We start from the raw sequence: 13234 nt of genomic DNA, 5'->3' as shown, positions 1-13234 counted from the left end.
TCAATGTAACAGTGATAGGTTTAGGTTACTGTCATTCATATTCACCCAGTTCAATGTAACAGTGATAGGTTTAGGTTACTGTCATTCATATTCACCCAGTTCAATGTAACAGTGATAGGTTTAGGTTACTACATGATACTCATATTTTCCCTGTACCCATCACGAGGTTGCTACAACCTAGCCTGGAAATGAACATTTATAACACAGGTCTAGAGACAAGTTGTAGTAAGGGGTTGAGACCCATGAGCCTCCTAGGTTTTGTATTGAAGTCAATGTAGCCAGAGTAGGACGGAAGCTAGCTGTCCTCCTAGCTACACCATGGCGCTACCCTACAGAGTGCTGTTGAGACTACTGTAGACCTTTATTTCAAAACGCTGTGTTTTAATCAGTTATTTGGTGACGTGAATATATTTACTATAGTTTTATCTAAAACGGATAACGTTTTGTAATGTTTTACTCATTTGTATGAAATTCACTGAGGAGGATGAGGAGCCTCCACTGATATACATATCCATCCACAAAAGGATTCTGGTGTTCCCTGCTGATATCAGGGAAGGTTCTAAGAGTTCCTAACAAGGGTCTCTCCTCCTCTCTCTCCTCCTGCTCCTCTCTCTCCTCCTGCTCCTCTCTCCTCCTCCTCTATAACTCCTCCTGCTCTATATCTCCTCCTCCTCTCTCTCCTCCTCCTGCTCTATAATCTCCTCCTGCTCTATATATCCTCCTGCTCTATATCTCCTCCTGCTCTATAATCTCCACCTGCTCTATAATCTCCTCCTCCTCCTCTAATCTCCTCCTGCTCTATAACTCCTCCTGCTCTATAATCTCCTCCTCCTCTAATCTCCTCCTGCTCTATATCTCCTCCTCCTCTCTCTCCTCCTCCTCCTCTATAATCTCCTCCTGCTCTATATCTCCTCCTCCTCCTCTATAACTCCTCCTGCTCTATTATCTCCTCCTCCTATATCTCCTCCTGCTCTATAATCTCCTCCTCCTCTATAACTCCTCCTGCTCTATAATCTCCTCCTCCTCTATAACTCCTCCTGCTCTATAATCTCCTCCTCCTCCTCTATAATCTCCTCCTGCTCTATATCTCCTCCTCTCTCTCTCCTGTAGATAGCAGAGTTGGAGTCTCAGTGTGAAAAGGCCAATGTGGAGAAGGAGAGGAACTCTAAGCTGACTGTACGAGTTCAGGAGCTGGAGACGGAGCTGCAGGACAAGGAACAGGTGGACACACACACACACACACACAACTCCTACAGACACACACACAACTCCTACACACACACACAACTCCTACAGACACACACACACACACAACTCCTACAGACACACACACACACAACTCCTACAGACACACACACACACAACTCCTACAGACACACACACACACACAACTCCTACAGACACACACACACACAACTCCTACACACACACACACACAACTCCTACACACACACACACACACACAACTCCTACAGACACACACACACGCAACTCCTACAGACACACACACACAACTCCTACAGACACACACACACACACAACTCCTACAGACACACACACACACAACTCCTACAGACACACACACACACACAACTCCTACAGACACACACACGGTCTCATATGACTAGCCTGTAGTTTTGCTGACAGACTATATGCAAATATAACCCCATTATCCCTAAGGGACATGTTATCTCTATTATCACTCTCTCTCTCCCACTCTACCTGTCTCTCCCCCTCTACCTGTCTCTCCCCCTCTACCTGTCTCTCCCCCTCTACCTGTCTCTCCCCCTCTACCTGTCTCTCCCCCTCTACCTGTCTCTCCCCCTCTACCTGTCTCTCCCCCTCTACCTGTCTCGTTCCCTCTACATGTCTCGTTCCCTCTACATGTCTCTCTCCCACTCTACCTGTCTCTCTCCCCCTCTACCTCTCTCTCCCCCTCTACCTCTCTCTCCCCCTCTACCTCTCTCCCCCTCTACATGTCTCGTTCCCTCTCTCCCCCTCTACCTGTCTCTCTCCCTCTCTACCTGTCTCTTTCCCACTCTACCTCTCTCCCCCTCTACCTGTCTCTCAATCTCCACTCCTCCTCTCTACCTTTCTCTGTCCCTGAGGAGGGGATTATAGTCCAATAGAAGGTGGATATTGTTGTGGGACCTTTGATGTCAGAACAATTATCTGTGGAAGTATTAGTCTCTCTCTCTTCCTCTGCTCTCTCTCTCCCCTCTCTCTCCCCCATCTCTCTCTCTCTCTCTTCCTCTGCTCTCTCTCTCCCCTCTCTCTCCCCCGTCTCTCTCTCTCTCTCTTCCTCTGCTCTCTCTCTCCCCTCTCTCCCTCGTCTCTCTCTCTCTCTTCCTCTGCTCTCTCTCTCCCCTCTCTCTCTCTCTCTTCTTCCCCCCTCTCTCTTCCTCTGCTCTCTCTCTCTCTCTCTCCCCCCTCTCTCTCTCAGCTCGCAATTCAATTTCAGTTCAAAGGAATTTATTGGCATGAGAAACATTTACGTTTATATTTCCACAGCATGTGAAATAAACCCCCCCCCTCTCTCTCCTCTCTGTGTGTAATGTTACATAAATACCTATTATCTCTCAGTTTATTGCTGACTTCAGTGTTTTTATAGGTCTTATAACTTCTCGTTCAAGAACACGCAGAGAAAAAGGGAAAAATCTGTATTATTCATAGTATTTCCTGCGTATAGAAAATGTCTCTGGTAACGTCAGCTCTGACTCTATACCCGGTCATGTTATTTCAGACCACATAATGTTCCTGCCTCTGTTCTCTGCTCCTGTAGTCATTCTAAATGATACCAGGAGCCCCAGGCACTGGGTCTGCCAGTAACATCGTCCTCATGTCACTTCTGCCCAGCTGCCAAGCAACTGCGGCCCCAAGATGGCTGGTTTCTACGCACGCTGACATTTATTCCAGTTCGTCCCAATGAGGCTTTGAGCCGGCATGGCCGTGGTGATCAGGACTTCCGTTCATTCATGGATCAATACTGATTCTGCCTGCAGACACATTTCATTAGCTGGAACCATGTTTCCATCCACAGTAAAGTCCTACTGTATAAAAAGCGGTGATGGAAATAGGACATTTCGGTACGATTCTATAAATGCAGACAAATCATTTGTTAATTGGATCTTTTTGTGTCTCTAAACTAAATGGTGGTGGAAACGCCTTTATGCCCACGTATTTATATAATAACCATCATTTTGAAGTAAACTTGGGAGTCTCACGCCATGATATGGTGTGTGGTCCTCCCACTACGACCCGGGAAACGGCACAGTTTATTGGGCTACAGATGAAATGACTTCACAGTTTATTAGGCTACAGATGAAATGACTTCACAGTTTATTAGACTACAGATTAAATGACTTCACCGTTTATTGGGCTACAGATTAAATGACTTCACAGTTTATTGGGCTACAGATTAAATGACTGACAGTTTGATGAATTTCATGGTTTATTAGACTACAGATTAAATGACTTCCCAGTTTATTAGGCTACAGATTAAATGACTTCACAGTTTATTAGGCTACAGATTAAATGACTTCACAGTTTATTAGGCTACAGATTAAATGACTTCACAGTTTATTAGGCTACAGATTAAATGACTTCACAGTTTATTAGGCTACAGATTAAATGACTTCACAGTTGATTGGGCTACAGATTAAATGACTTCACAGTTTATTGGGCTACAGATTAAATGACTTAACAGTTTATTAGACTACAGATTAAATGACTTCCCAGTTTATTAGGTTACAGATTAAATGACTTCACAGTTTATTGGGCTACAGATTAAATGACTTCACAGTTTATTAGGCTACAGATTTAATTACTTCACAGTTTATTAGGCTACAGATTAAATGACTGACAGTTTGATGAATTTCACGGTTTATTAGACTACATATTAAATGACTTCTCAGTTTATTAGGCTACAGATTAAATGACTTCCCAGTTTATTAGGCTACAGATTAAATAACTTGACAGATTAAATGACTTGCAGCATGATGTATTTCACAGGGTGGTGAAAGTGAACAGTGATGGTTGATGGTCCTTTCCAATAAATATTGATGGTCTGATTCTGGTGAGATGCTTGATTGCAGTTTCACAAATAAAAAAATATTCTCTCTGCTCCATAATAATGTCATCGTGTAGACTAGCCTACCCTCCCTGTATCTGCCAGCTATTGGCTAGAGCAGACGTGCCAAGACCCAGAGGGGCACATGAGCTCTTTAACGCAACAGTTTTTGTTACAAAACTATCGGTAGAATTGAGAATGCGATGGAAACACGTTCAACTTTTGGATTTGGATTCTGTACATGAAAACGTTTTGTGTGCACTACGTCATCACACACTGATTTGTATCAGCAACAAGTCAGTTTGGTGGAAACACCACTGGTGGGAAAATGTGCATATTTTCATTATTAATATTCTCATGAAAATATGTCACCGATTGGTTGGAAACCGCTCTTTCTACTCCCCCCTTCCCCGGACCTGTCTGGTTTCTCTCTCTTGGTCTCTCCCTCTCTCACCCTGTTGTTCTCTGTCTCTTTCTACTGCCCCTCCTCCCCTCCCCCGGACCTGTCTGGTTTCTCTCTCTTGGTCTCTCCCTCTCTCACCCTGTTGTTCTCTGTCTCTTTCTACTGCCCCCTCCTCCCCTCCCCCAGACCTGTCTGGTTTCTCTCTCTTGGTCTCTCCCTCTCTCACCCTGTTGTTCTCTGTCTCTTTCTACTGCCCTCCCCTCCCCCGGACCTGTCTGGTTTCTCTCTCTTGGTCACTCCCTCTCTCACCTTCTTGTTCTCTCTTTCTACTCCTCCCCTCCCTGCCCCGGATCCCTCTATCCTTCTAATCTCCCACTCTAGAGCTGATGGTCTGTCTGGTTTCTCTCTCTCGCCCTCGCACTGTCTCCCTCCCTCTTGCTAACTCTCTTTCTGTGTGTGTGTGTGTGACTATTAGAAACCTATTGGTTTGGCCAGTAAATCACCCTGACAAAGACTTTAAAGCTGAGACCAGTTTGATTTACACCTTGGATTTATTTCCTTCTGTTGATCCAGTTTTGATCATCATTTCATGAACCCTGATAGAACTCAGAGGTACGGAGACAGAACCTGTCTGATGCGCACACACACACACACACACACATACACACACAGCCCAGGTGATTTTGCTGTAAGTGGGTCCTTTCCTCTGTGTCCTGCTGGGTCAGATGAACAGTCTGACAGATCAGACTCCTGCTAAGTGGTCTCCTTTCTCTCTCTCTCTGAATGGAGAGATGATTATGCTAACCAGGAGTGGCTGTGATGATGTCTCTAGGGTGGTGTAGTCCTGTAAAGACAGGAGATGAGATCATGATTACTCTGAGAAGCATCATGATAGTCTGTAATCTTCTCGGCTAGTTTAGAAGCATCATGTTGCCTCCCGAGTGGCGCAGTGGTCGAAGGCCACTAGAGATTCTGGGTTCGAGTCCAGGCTCTGTCACAGCCGGCCGCGACCGAGAGGCCCATGGGGCGGCGCACAATTGGCCCAGCGTCGTCCGGGTTAGGGGAGGGTTTGGCCGGCAGGGATGTCCTTGTCTCATCACACACTAGCGACTCCTGTGGCGGGCCAGGCGCAGTGCACGCTGACACGGTTGCCAGGTGTACGGTGTTTCCTCCAACACATTGGTGCGGCTGGCTTCCGGTTGGATGTGCGCTGTGTCAAGAAGCAGTGCGGCTTGGTTGGGTCGTGTTTCGGAGGACGCACGGCTCTCGACCTTCGCCTCTCCCGAGTCCGGAGTTGCAGCGATGAGACAAGACTGTAACTACCAATTGGATACCAGGATATTGGGGAGAAAAAAGGGGTGAAAATACAAAAAAAATATTAAAGAAATGGAAGCATCATGACAGTGTCTGTAATCGTCACGGCTAGTTTACAAATATCCATATCATGTTAGAGAGATATGGAGAGTAAGAGAATATATGTCATTTTGAGAGCGAGAGAGGCCAAGAGAGGGATGGGGTGAGAGAGGGATGGGGTGAGAGAGGCCAAGAGAGGGATGGGGTGAGAGAGGGATGGGGTGAGAGAGGGATGGGGTGAGAGGCCAAGAGAGGGATGGGGTGAGAGAGGGATGGGGTGAGAGAGGGATGGGGTGAGAGGGTAACAGGAAGAGAGTGAGAGGTTCATAACACTGTGGTTCATCTGTAGCTTCAGTCACAGTGGACAAGGAGAAGAATGACTCACCACAGCAACCTGCACACATCTGCTATCTTCTTCTCTCTCTCTCTCCTTGTCCTCCCACCCCTCACTTCTCCTCTCCTGCAGCACCTGACAATAAAAAATAAAAGAAAACGTGACCATGAATTATTGAACTTCTGTGGCGTGGCGTTGCCTTGCCAGCCGTGACCTTGGGGCTACTTCAAACAAACTGAACAATTAGCACTTCAGCTAACGGGACACATCACAGTTTGATGTGGTCATTCTAGGGGTTGGGGGCGGCGGAGGCAGGGACAGGGGGTTGGGGGGTGGCAGGGTTGGGGGGCGGAGGCAGAGGGGTGGCGGAGGCAGGGGTTGGAGAGGTTGGGGGTACAGTAGGTCTAATGAGGACTGAGGTACAGGAGGACTGAGGTACAGGAGGACTGAGGTACAGGAGGACTGAGGTACAGGAGGACTGAGGTATAGGAGGTCTGATGAGGATATTAATATGTGATGTGTGTTCCTTCCAGGAACTGGAGAACCTGAGGAAGCAAGCAGAGATCATCCCTCAACTGATGGCAGAGTGTGAGAGCATCACAGAGAAACTACAGGTACTGAAGCCTAACCCCTAACCTCTACACCCTAAACACTAACCCCTCAACTCATGGCAGAGTGTGAGAGCATCACAGAGAAACTACAGGTACTGAAGCCTAACCCCTACACCCTAAACACTAACCCCTCAACTGATGGCAGAGTGTGAGAGCATCACAGAGAAACTACAGGTACTGAAGCCTAACCGCTACACCCTAAACACTAACCCCTCAACTAATGGCAGAGTGTGAGAGCACCACAGAGAAACTACAGGTACTGAATTCTAACCCCTAACCCCTAAACACTAACCCCTCAACTGATGGCAGAGTGTGAGAGCATCACAGAGAAACTACAGGTACTGAAGCCTAACCCCTAAACCCTAAACACTAACCCCTCAACTGATGGCAGAGTGTGAGAGCATCACAGAGAAACTACAGGTACTGAAGCCTAACCCAATACGCTGGAACTGTGAGTGACACACTCTCTCTCTCTGGGTGAAGCAGCAGATCTAGATTGTTCCATTACATTATGATCACACGTGTACACACACACACACACACACACACACACACACACACACACACACACACACACACACACACACACACACACACACACACACACACACACACACACACACACACACACACACACACCTCTTGTTTGTTCTCAGTGTTCATTGAGTCTCTAACAAGTTATTGTTACTGAGTTTATTCGGAATATTCCACATGGTTCTGTATTAATAACAGGTCCGTTATATTCCACATGGTTCTGTATTAATAACAGGTCCGTTATATTCCACATGGTTCTGTATTAATAACAGGTCCAGTAGTGTTCTATTTAGAACTATGATGAGGATACTGTATATCGTGTTAAATGGTTGCTATGATCCACACTGTTATTAAAAGTTATTCTCTCCTAGAGAATAGACTAGAGTGGAGAGTTACATTCTCAACAATGGAAACTATTTGATTACATTTCTGTTTATCACAGTTCTGTTGGATCACAGTTCTGTTGGATCACAGTTCTGTTGGATCACAGTTCTGTTGGATCACAGTTCTGTTGGATCACAGTTCTATTGAATCACAGTTCTATTTGATCACAGTTCTATTTGATCACAGTTCCATTGAATCACAGTTCCATTGAATCACAGTTCTATTGAATCACAGTTCTATTTGATCACAGTTCTATTGAATCACAGTTCTATTGAATCACAGTTCTATTTGATCACAGTTCTATTTGATCACAGCTCTATTTGATCACAGCTCTATTGAATCACAGTTCTGTTGAATCACAGTTCTATTTGATCCCAGTATTGTAATTACAGATATCTCCTCTTGAATATGAAGAGCATTCTTCTCATAAAGACATGGGAAGCATCCTAAATGGCAACCTATTCCCTTTATAGTGCACTACTTTAGTCCAGACCCCCATGGGCCCCTATGGGCCCTGGTCAAAAGGAGTGCACTATAAAGGGTGCCTTTGGGACACAGACAGAATCATTGTTAATCAAATGTAATATAATGTATCAGCTTGGCAGAAACAGCTGAAGATGTCAGTGTGCTGTTGACAGATATTGGTCATGGCTGGGTGGGAGAGATCCTACAGCATGTTGACAGATATTGGTCATGGCTGGCTGGGGGAGATCCTACAGCATGTTGTTGGCTGGCTGGACGTGCACAGACACACACACATTGCTCTCAGATCCTACAGTATCTAGATGACTGACTGACTGACTGGTGTGAGAAACCCTGAGTCTAGATTGATTCACACACCACATCTTCATTCTCCCTTTCTACCCGGCAACAGGGACCACCTGGTATACCCACCCCTAAAGTGATATACTAACCCATACTGCTGTTAAACCCAGCCATACATCTAGTCTAACCCGTTATCAAAGCCAGTCTGTGTTTAAACCTACCCTAGATCAGACCGTCTGTTTCTCTGTGACCAGTGTCAAAGCCTACCGTACATCACACTCATAACCTGACAACCACAAAGAATCTGACATAAACCAGACTGGATCTATGGTATGGGAGCTGGTCTCAAGTAGAGACCATTCTGGAAACCAGGGTCACTCACATTCAGTCTCTGGAAATCCGTCAGTTTCAGAGATAAAACTCGCTTGTATTTATTTCTAAGCCCAACTCAGTGGCCTTTGTGGTTTTAGTGTCCGTCCTGAGATTGGAAGGTTAGGAGTTCCGGCCGAGTCGTACCAAAGATTGTAAAAATGGGACCAGATGCGTCTCTGCTTGGCACTCGGCATTAAGGAGATAGATTAAAGGTAAAGCCCTGAGATAGACTAGCGTTCTGTCTAGGGGGTGTACTGGTACATCAAGCTGCATCATGCTACAGAAACAGGGGCTAGACTAGTGTCCTGTCTAGGGGGTGTACTGGTACATCAAGCTGCATCATGCTACAGAAACAGGAGATAGACTAGTGTCCTGTCCAGGGGGTGTACTGCTACATCAAGCTGCGTCATGCTACAGAAACAGGAGATAGACTAGCGTTCTGTCTAGGGGGTGTACTGGTACATCAAGCTGCGTCATGCTACAGAAACAGGAGATAGACTAGCGTTCTGTCTAGGGGGTGTACTGCTACATCAAGCTGCGTCATGCTACAGAAACAGGAGATAGACTAGCGTTCTGTCTAGGGGGAGTACTGCTACATCAAGCTGCGTCATGCTACAGAAACAGGAGATAGACTAGCGTTCTGTCTAGGGGGTGTACTGCTACATCAAGCTGCGTCATGCTACAGAAACAGGAGATAGACTAGCGTTCTGTCTAGGGGGTGTACTGCTACATCAAGCTGCGTCATGCTACAGAAACAGGAGATGGGCTCCTGCCCTATGAGCCATTCTGGCTACATACTTACTTCAGAAATAAAACACCACCTGTACGTTTAACCATTTATTAGAAAATATTACAATGCATGTCTAGGCGTTAGGACTCTGATCCTTCAGGGTAGCTCACTGCCAGAACCAAGCGTTAGGACTCTGATCCTTCAGGGCAGCTCACTGCCAGAACCAAGAGTTAGGTGTTAGGACTCTGATCCTTCAGGGCAGCTCACTGCCAGAACCAAGAGTTAGGGCTCTGATCCTTCAGGGTAGCTCACTGCCAGAACCAAGAGTTAGGACTCTGATCCTTCAGGGTAGCTCACTGCCAGAACCAAGAGTTAGGTGTTAGGACTCTGATCCTTCAGGGCAGCTCACTGCCAGAACCAAGAGTTAGGACTCTGATCCTTCAGGGCAGCTCACTGCCAGAACCAAGAGTTAGGTGTTAGGACTCTGATCCTTCAGGGCAGCTCACTGCCAGAACCAAGAGTTAGGACTCTGCTCCTTCAGGGTAGCTCACTGCCAGAACCAAGAGTTAGGACTCTGATCCTTCAGGGTAGCTCACTGCCAGAACCAAGAGTTAGGACTCTACTCCTTCAGGGCAGCTCACTGCCAGAACCAAGCGTTAGGTGTTAGGACTCTGATCCTTCAGGGCAGCTCACTGCCAGAACCAAGAGTTAGGACTCTGCTCCTTCAGGGTAGCTCACTGCCAGAACCAAGAGTTAGGACTCTACTCCTTCAGGGCAGCTCACTGCCAGAACCAAGAGTTAGGACTCTGCTCCTTCAGGGCAGCTCACTGCCAGAACCAAGAGTTAGGGCTCTGATCCTTCAGGGTAGCTCACTGCCAGAACCAAGAGTTAGGACTCTGCTCCTTCAGGGTAGCTCACTGCCAGAACCAAGAGTTAGGACTCTGATCCTTCAGGGTAGCTCACTGCCAGAACCAAGAGTTAGGACTCTACTCCTTCAGGGTAGCTCACTGCCAGAACCAAGCGTTAGGACTCTGCTCCTTCAGGGCAGCTCACTGCCAGAACCAAGAGTTAGGACTCTGCTCCTTCAGGGCAGCTCACTGCCAGAACCAAGAGTTAGGACTCTGATCCTTCAGGGTAGCTCACTGCCAGAACCAAGAGTTAGGACTCTGCTCCTTCAGGGTAGCTCACTGCCAGAACCAAGAGTTAGGACTCTACTCCTTCAGGGTAGCTCACTGCCAGAACCAAGAGTTAGGACTCTGCTCCTTCAGGGTAGCTCACTGCCAGAACCAAGAGTTAGGACTCTGCTCCTTCAGGGTAGCTCACTGCCAGAACCAAGAGTTAGGACTCTGATCCTTCAGGGTAGCTCACTGCCAGAACCAAGAGTTAGGACTCTGCTCCTTCAGGACAGCTCACTGCCAGAACCAAGAGTTAGGACTCTACTCCTTCAGGGCAGCTCACTGCCAGAACCAAGCGTTAGGACTCTGCTCCTTCAGGGTAGCTCACTGCCAGAACCAAGAGTTAGGACTCTGATCCTTCAGGGCAGCTCACTGCCAGAGCCAAGAGTTAGGATTCTGCTCCTTCAGGACAGCTCACTGCCAGAACCAAGCGTTAGGACTCTGCTCCTTCAGGGTAGCTCACTGCCAGAGCCAAGAGTTAGGGCTCTGCTCCTTCAGGGTAGCTCACTGCCAGAACCAAGAGTTAGGACTCTACTCCTTCAGGGCAGCTCACTGCCAGAACCAAGAGTTAGGACTCTACTCCTTCAGGGTAGCTCACTGCCAGAACCAAGCGTTAGGCGTTAGGACTCTACTCCTTCAGGGCAGCTCACTGCCAGAACCAAGAGTTAGGACTCTACTCCTTCAGGGTAGCTCACTGCCAGAACCAAGCGTTAGGACTCTGCTCCTTCAGGGCAGCTCACTGCCAGAACCAAGCGTTAGGACTCTGCTCCTTCAGGGCAGCTCACTGCCAGAACCAAGAGTTAGGGCTCTGCTCCTTCAGGGTAGCTCACTGCCAGAACCAAGAGTTAGGACTCTACTCCTTCAGGGTAGCTCACTGCCAGAACCAAGAGTTAGGACTCTGCTCCTTCAGGGCAGCTCACTGCCAGAACCAAGAGTTAGGGCTCTGCTCCTTCAGGGTAGCTCACTGCCAGAACCAAGAGTTAGGACTCTACTCCTTCAGGGTAGCTCACTGCCAGAGCCAAGAGTTAGGACTCTGCTCCTTCAGGGTAGCTCACTGCCAGAACCAAGAGTTAGGACTCTACTCCTTCAGGGCAGCTCACTGCCAGAACCAAGAGTTAGGACTCTGATCCTTCAGGGTAGCTCACTGCCAGAACCAAGCGTTAGGACTCTGCTCCTTCAGGGTAGCTCACTGCCAGAACCAAGAGTTAGGACTCTACTCCTTCAGGGCAGCTCACTGCCAGAACCAAGAGTTAGGACTCTGCTCCTTCAGGTTAGCTCACTGCCAGAACCAAGAGTTAGGACTCTGATCCTTCAGGGTAGCTCACTGCCAGAACCAAGCGTTAGGACTCTGCTCCTTCAGGGTAGCTCACTGCCAGAACCAATAGTTAGGACTCTGCTCCTTCAGGGTAGCTCACTGCCAGAACCAAGAGTTAGGACTCTGCTCCTTCAGGGTAGCTCACTGCCAGAACCAAGAGTTAGGACTCTGCTCCTTCAGGGTAGCTCACTGCCAGAACCAAGCGTTAGGACTCTGCTCCTTCAGGGTAGCTCACTGCCAGAACCAAGCGTTAGGACTCTGCTCCTTCAGGGTAGCTCACTGCCAGAACCAAGAGTTAGGGCTCTGCTCCTTCAGGGCAGCTCACTGCCAGAACCAAGAGTTAGGGCTCTGCTCCTTCAGGGCAGCTCACTGCCAGAACCAAGAGTTAGGACTCTGCTCCTTCAGGGTAGCTCACTGCCAGAACCAAGAGTTAGGACTCTGATCCTTCAGGGCAGCTCACTGCCAGAGCCAAGAGTTAGGACTCTGATCCTTCAGGGTAGCTCACTGCCAGAACCAAGAGTTAGGACTCTGATCCTTCAGGGTAGCTCACTGCCAGAACCAAGCGTTAGGACTCTGCTCCTTCAGGGCAGCTCACTGCCAGAACCAAGCGTTAGGGCTCTGCTCCTTCAGGGTAGCTCACTGCCAGAACCAAGAGTGAGGGCTCTGCTCCTTCAGGGTAGCTCACTGCCAGAACCAAGAGTTAGGACTCTGCTCCTTCAGGGTAGCTCACTGCCAGAACCAAGAGTTAGGACTCTGCTCCTTCAGGGCAGCTCACTGCCAGAACCAAGCGTTAGGACTCTGCTCCTTCAGGGTAGCTCACTTCCAGAACCAAGCGTTAGGCGTTAGGACTCTGATCCTTCAGGGTAGCTCACTGCCAGAACCAAGCGTTAGGCGTTAGGACTCTGATCCTTCAGGGTAGCTCACTGCCAGAACCAAGCGTTAGGCGTTAGGACTCTGATCCTTCAGGGCAGCTCACTGCCAGAACCAAGCGTTAGGAGTTAGGACTCTGATCCTTCAGGGTAGCTCACTGCCAGAACCAAGCGTTAGGACTCTGATCCTTCAGGGCAGCTCACTGCCAGAACCAAGAGTTAGGTGTTAGGACTCTGCTCCTTCAGGGCAGCTCACTGCCAGAACCAAGCGTTAGGCGTTAGGACTCTGCTCCTTCAGGGCAGCTCACTGCCAGAACCAA

General features: G+C 48.1%; 1 protein-coding gene across 2 annotated transcripts in view; it reads left to right on the top strand.

Annotated features, from left to right (window-relative positions):
• LOC120039656 (homer protein homolog 2-like) overlaps window positions 1-13234 on the top strand; it is a 130980-nt gene that overhangs the window by 100646 nt on the left and 17100 nt on the right. For both annotated transcript variants that reach the window (XM_038985064.1, XM_038985065.1), the window contains exons 7-8: window positions 1111-1221; window positions 6693-6773. In XM_038985064.1, coding sequence (XP_038840992.1) covers window positions 1111-1221; window positions 6693-6773 — 192 coding nt within the window. The remainder of the gene's footprint in view (window positions 1-1110; window positions 1222-6692; window positions 6774-13234) is intronic.

This window comes from Salvelinus namaycush, unplaced genomic scaffold (assembly GCF_016432855.1).
Source record: "Salvelinus namaycush isolate Seneca unplaced genomic scaffold, SaNama_1.0 Scaffold289, whole genome shotgun sequence".
In the NCBI taxonomy this organism is placed as follows: domain Eukaryota; kingdom Metazoa; phylum Chordata; class Actinopteri; order Salmoniformes; family Salmonidae; genus Salvelinus; species Salvelinus namaycush.
Note: the sequence above shows the minus strand (reverse complement) of the source record. Positions and strands in the feature narration are given on the sequence as shown.